The sequence below is a fragment of the Ruditapes philippinarum genome, unplaced genomic scaffold, assembly GCF_026571515.1.
Source record: "Ruditapes philippinarum isolate M1 unplaced genomic scaffold, ASM2657151v2 ctg133_1_1_1_1, whole genome shotgun sequence".
Lineage (NCBI taxonomy): Eukaryota > Metazoa > Mollusca > Bivalvia > Venerida > Veneridae > Ruditapes > Ruditapes philippinarum.
In genome coordinates this window covers 348,288-354,359 of record NW_026864453.1, presented here as the reverse complement: position 1 = coordinate 354,359, position 6,072 = coordinate 348,288, and the positions used below count along the sequence as shown (strand labels likewise).

The 6,072-nt window shown below is 35.3% G+C and overlaps 1 protein-coding gene across 1 annotated transcript; it reads left to right on the top strand.

Moving 5' to 3' along the window:
- The first annotated feature begins 224 nt into the window (after window positions 1-224).
- On the top strand, window positions 225-6,072 carry LOC132725642 (interferon-inducible GTPase 1-like). The gene is made up of 2 exons (XM_060710819.1): window positions 225-460; window positions 3,392-6,072. Exon 2 carries the CDS (start codon window positions 3,406-3,408, stop codon window positions 4,639-4,641), a length of 1,236 nt encoding a protein of 411 aa, XP_060566802.1. The 5' UTR covers window positions 225-460; window positions 3,392-3,405; the 3' UTR covers window positions 4,642-6,072.

Below are 6,072 nucleotides of genomic sequence, written 5' to 3'. Positions count from 1 at the left end.
TTTAATGAATGTTATACAAACACATATTAAATATAAACGCATCTTATTGTGTACATCTTATGAACATTACCGAATATCCTCCGAAGATTGACTGTATAATCAGATCAGTATACAGTTACTAGTAACAGTCTAATTCAATAAAACGCTCCACTGTAGTTAATCATTGTTTAATTTTAACCGCACATGTTTTTCTTTTTTTATGGGGGTATGAGATCCATTACCGGAGCATTACGGGAAAAATTGAGTTAATGGTGGTGATAAAGTATACGAGATAAAACTTAGATGCGATTAAGTATGTCTTCATATAGAGGAAGTGATCAACATTTATCTCTTAAATGAGTCACACACGTGACATAAGCTTAATTTTCTGAAAATAACTAAAACGGAGATCCCCTGCAAAATTCGGGGGAAAACCGCATTTCTTGTTTCACATTCAAACGGAACAAAGGAGCACATCAAGGTATTTATTTGTTGATTTAGTTTGTTACTTGAGTTTTTAATCATTATCATTATTATTATTATTATTATTATTATTATTATGTCTCCCAAAATTTTTTGGAGACATGTTGTTTTTGTTTGTCCGTCCGTTCATCCGTTGGTTGTCCGTCCGGTCGCATTAAGCTTCTCCGGCCTTGACAGGTTAAACTACTGCTTGAATTTCAACCAAACTTTACAGAAGTGATAAGTACCATCTCTTGTTGTGCACGTCACCGGCGATTTTCGCTTCGCTGCACTAAATGGCCTCCAGAGCTTATAATAGAAATATCTTGTCGGCCTTCGCAGGTCAAACTACTGGTGGAATTTCAACCAAACTTCAATTAAACTTCACATGAGTGGCCATACATAGTTTTGGGAGACATATGTTTTTTATGACAAAAAGACTTCTAGTTATATGTTTTATTATTATTATTTTTATTAATATTATTTTATTTCCATTATTATTATCATTATTATTATTATTATTATTATGTTTCTGTTTTGAGATCTTCATAGGGTTAAGAAGTCCCGTTGAATATTATGGTGGGAGGGAGGTTAGATATATGGATCTCTTGCTAGCAATAGGGATTGGCACGACACGTTTTCAAAGCAATATTTGGGTGAAATAAAATGTCAAAAGTCTTTGTTACATCATCGATAATGATGTGATATGTACTGGGACAAACAGTGGACCATCACGACAAGAACATTTTACACACTTGTAAACTTTAACAGGCATAAAATATATAGATTATATTTAACCTTGACGCTGACCCTTAAATACTACTTTCCCGCGCATCGGTCAAATGTTTCACTATCGCTCAAGTCAGCCGGGAAGGGAGCATTAGCATTTGTATTATCATTTTGTATGAAGTAACGTGGGTGTATTCAGTAAGCTGGGAAGGAAGCGTATTAGAATTTTGTCTAAAGTAACGTGAGTGTATTCCGTGAGCTGGGAAGGGAGCGAATTAGCATTTTGTATGAAGTAACGTGAGTGTATTATTCAGGAAGCGGGGAAAGAAGCATATTAGCATTTTGTGTGAAGTAACGTGAGTGTATTCAGGAAGCTGGGAATGAAGCATATTAGCATTAGGTGTGAAGTAACGTGTGTGTATTCAGGAAGCTGGGAAGGGAGCATATTAGCATTAGGTGTGAAGTAACGTGAGTGTATTCAGGAAGCTGGGAATGGAGCATATTAGCATTAGGTGTGAAGTAACGTGAGTGTATTCAGGAAGCTGGGAATGGAGCATATTAGCATTAGGTGTGAAGTAACGTGAGTGTATTCAGTAAGCTGGGAAGGGAGCCTATTGGTCGTTTGTATGAAGTAATGTGTATGAAGTAACGTGAGTGTATTCCGTGAGCTGCGAAGGGAGCGTATTAGCATTTTGTATGAAGTAGCGTTTTTTTTTCTCTACTTTGGGAATGGTGCCGGTACCAGACTGATTGGGAAAAATGTGTTATTTTGACTTAAATTGGGAATTTTTTTATCCATTTTTCAGCTACAAATAAGATTACTAGTAGTCGTCATTAATAAAAATAGCTAAGAGCTTCCATTGTTCAGGTAGAACTATTGAGTGGTGATTTATATGATGTTGAATCAAATGATTTCAGAGAAATCACTTGGCCTTGTGGGAATTTTGAACAGCCATTTTGGGAATTAACATTAGAAATTGGGAATTTTAATGTCTATTTTCTATTGGGAACAGTACCCTTTTAGGGTAGTAGTTATATACAGAAAAAACACTGTGAAATAACGTGAGTGTATTCCGTGAGCTGCGACGGGAGCGTATTAGCATTTTGTATGAAGTAACGTGAGTGTATTCAGTAAGCTGGGAAGGGAGCATATTAGCATTTTGTATGAAGTAACGTGAATGTATTCAGGAAGCTGAGGATAGAGCATATTAGCATTATGTGTGAAGTAACGTGAGTGTATTCAGTAAGCTGGGAAGGGAGTATTTTGGCAGTTTGTATGAAGTAACGTGTATGAAGTAACGTGAGTGTATTCCGTGAGCTGCGAAGGGAGCGTATTAGCATTTTGTATGAAGTAGCGTTTTTTTCTCTACTTTGGGAATGGTGCCGGTACCAGACTGATTGGGAAAAATGTGTTATTTTGACTTAAATTGGGATTTTTATGCATTTTTTCAGCTACAAATAAGATTACTAGTAGTCATCATTAATAACAATAGCTAATAGCTTCCATTGTTCAGGTAGAACTATTGAGTGGTGATTTATATGAATGTGTTGAATTAAATTATTTCAGAGAAATCACTTGGCCTTGTGGGAATTTTGAACAGCCATTTTGGGAATTAACACATTAGAAATTGGGGATTTTAATGTCTATTTTCTGTTGGGAACAGTACCCTTTTAGGGTAGTAGTTATATACAGAAAAAAATACTGTGCAATAACGTGAGTGTATTCCGTGAGCTGCGACGGGAGCGTATTGGCATTTTGTATGAAGTAACGTGAGTGTATTTAGTAAGCTGGGAAGGGAGCATATTAGCATTTTGTTTGAAGTAATGTGAGTGTATTCAGTGAGCTGTGAACGGGGCGTTATTAAATGCATGCAGAGGTTACTTACATTTTAAGAATTGATGACTTTCCGACACATCCATTCATACAGGGATATCACTGACCTTACTGATTAATCCCCGAGCATCGATGACCAAAGGTTCATTATAGATTTAACTTCAACCGAAACTATTTACTGTATATTTAACACACATTTGCGACCATTCCTTTAAGGGCGTTAATAAAAATCAAAAACTATGTCACATGCAAAATTGATAAATTAGTTATAATAACTCACATACCACTATACGATGAATAAAAGTTAAATTTACTTAACAAGGTTCCTGAACAACAGAACCAAAATTCTTAATATTATAATTCAAAATTGTTTGTTTTCTGTTTTAGTTAGCATCTTCAGTATGGCTGCTTGTTCAGTGAACATTACGAAAACTAGTGACGAAATCGACGACGCATTAGAAATTGAAAAAGAGCTGAAATTACACCCTGGTTCAATGAAAGGACAATCTATGAAAATCAATATAGCGGTAATTGGTCAACCTAAGTCAGGTAAATCTTCTGTTATCAACCGCCTCAAAAATGTTTCATCTACTAAAACGGGGGCTGCAGTCGTAGACGATAGTGTAACAAATAACCGAGTGATGAAATATGACTTTCCTGAAAATCCTAATGTTAACCTATGGGAACTTCCTGGACAGAAAATACAAGACACCAAACAGATCACTGATCGAAATGCCATTGGCTTTGATCGGTACGACTTCTTCTTGATATTGTCAGAGAAAAGCTTCATGGAGTCTGATAATTGGTTCATTAAAGAAGTTCTACAAAAGAGGAAGCCATGTTTTTTTGTTCGTACTTGTATCAGAAGATGTGTTGATGGAACCAAACTAGCAACCTTAAGGAAAAACAAGTCACAAGTTTTAGAAGAGATAAGGAATAATTGTAAGCTGAACCTTAAAACGTATGAAGTAACCGATCCAAAAATATTCCTTGTTGATACTGATGATAGTTTTAATAACTTCTTCGAGTTTGAGGATTTGAAAGACCAACTTCTGCTTGCTGCTGAGTCCGCAAAAATTGGAGACATTCCCTTTTCTTTCAACCTGAAGCATACGGACGACGTTATGAATTTACAAAAAGAATTTTTGGAGAGAAGAATAAAAGAAAAAGGGCTCTTAGCTTCGACAGCTAAAACCATTGGTGAGAGAAAGGAGATCCTAAAACGAGAAATCCTGTCCCAGCAAGAGGTTTTTGGAATGGATAAAAGCAGTTTGGCCAAATACCAAACTGAATACAATTTGCCCAAAGGTTTGATTGGAGATTTTACAATTGAATTTGACAAACGATATGGCAGTTCTGGGGGAAATGTAATACGTTTTGACAAAGTCGACGATAGCCGACGTACTCGCAGCGTTTCTACGTATTTTCGGCGGGCTTCAGATTTTGTCTTGGAAGTTAAAGGTAGTAAAGGAGCCACTTATATTTGTAAACAGTGCATAAAGATTCTTGAAGATAGTTTGCAGATGATATATAGCTTACGTGAAAAATTAAATAAAGAAGTAATGTCACACCTCGTGACAAAGAAACGAAATGACAGAGAATCAGAAATGTTGGGAACAAACATTCGCAGACATTAATTTAGTGAAACATTGTTTCGATTATCACGCTGACCATCACTAACAGATGTTATATGTAAATCAAAATGTACCTATAATGAGAAATACTTACTCTCTTGAGTATTCATCAGTGCTTTTCAACACTTCTTTTTCATACACATGTTGTTTCTCATATAGTTTTAACGAAACATGTGTGTCAAAAGCTAGTATGTTAAATAGACACTAGTAAAGTGACTGTAAAACCAGACTTTTGGCGAAAATAATGTTCCTTAAACATCTAAGAATCGTGTAAACATGACAAAACTTAAAGTACATCGACAGTAAGTCTGAAACGTTGATTTTGCCCGCGAAAACATATAAATTAACAGTACCAGGAGAAATCTATCGGTCCATCATAGATATTGTGTCTTCTTTCGAAACATTTTTTTTTAATTACCGTAAGGAAGAATGTTAAAAATATTATTTTCGTTACGTTATGTCAATGTCGATAAGATTTTTGTATTAATTCATTTCTATTGTGAATTTTTTTCTCATGTCTCTGCGCGTGAAGACATGTATGTGATGCTGTTTATAATTGTCATTCTTATGTTAATTACGTTTTGATGTGCGCTTCTGAAGTTTTCTGGATGTGTGTGATTTTAAGCTAGCTAGTGTAAACAAAATGTAATAATTCTATGTAATTCTATTCAAAACTGTACAATGTCTTAATCAAATTTCAGTATGGCAATTATAGCATAATTTACCATTTCATAACTTTAATAAACAAACAAATTTTAAATCACTACGTTTTAGTAATGGACAAATGGCGATTTTTCACCCCTTTTCCAGATTTTTATATTTCATAACGGCAGGTGTCAAGCGCCGTGTGGAAGCTGTAAACCGTTTCCCCATAAGTCACTTCAGTGTTTTCTCTGGTCCTTCGGGATTATTATTTCCAGCAAATTAATGTTGAAGAGCGAATACCACTTAAGGCGGTGCTAGAGATGTTGCGTATTACATAATCTCTCACATGAATAGACTCAATCTAACCGGGTCTGCAATTCTCAAATAATATCTTATTTTCATTGCTTCCGAGGGATGAACCGTTTTCCATATTTTTATAGCTTGACTGGTGGACTGAATACATCTGGTGTCTTTGTGCTGTATTTCAGATGGAAACGAAAGCCTCAGTCGCTTTTCGGATCGCCATACAAGTCTGTACTGTGTAGACGTGTTCGTCACACGGTAACTATTACTTGATAGCTTTCTAAAAAGAAAGTATCCAAAGTCCATGATGTGATTCGAACCAATAGCATTGAGGGCCAGTGAGCTATCTTAATCAAGTCTTATAGAAAAACACTTGTTGAATAAATACAAGAGGTTAATTTTGACTCATAAACATTAATAAATGAGTCAACCATCTTTCTTTCTCTTTCTTATTTCAAAATCTAATAAAATGAATAATGGTTCAAA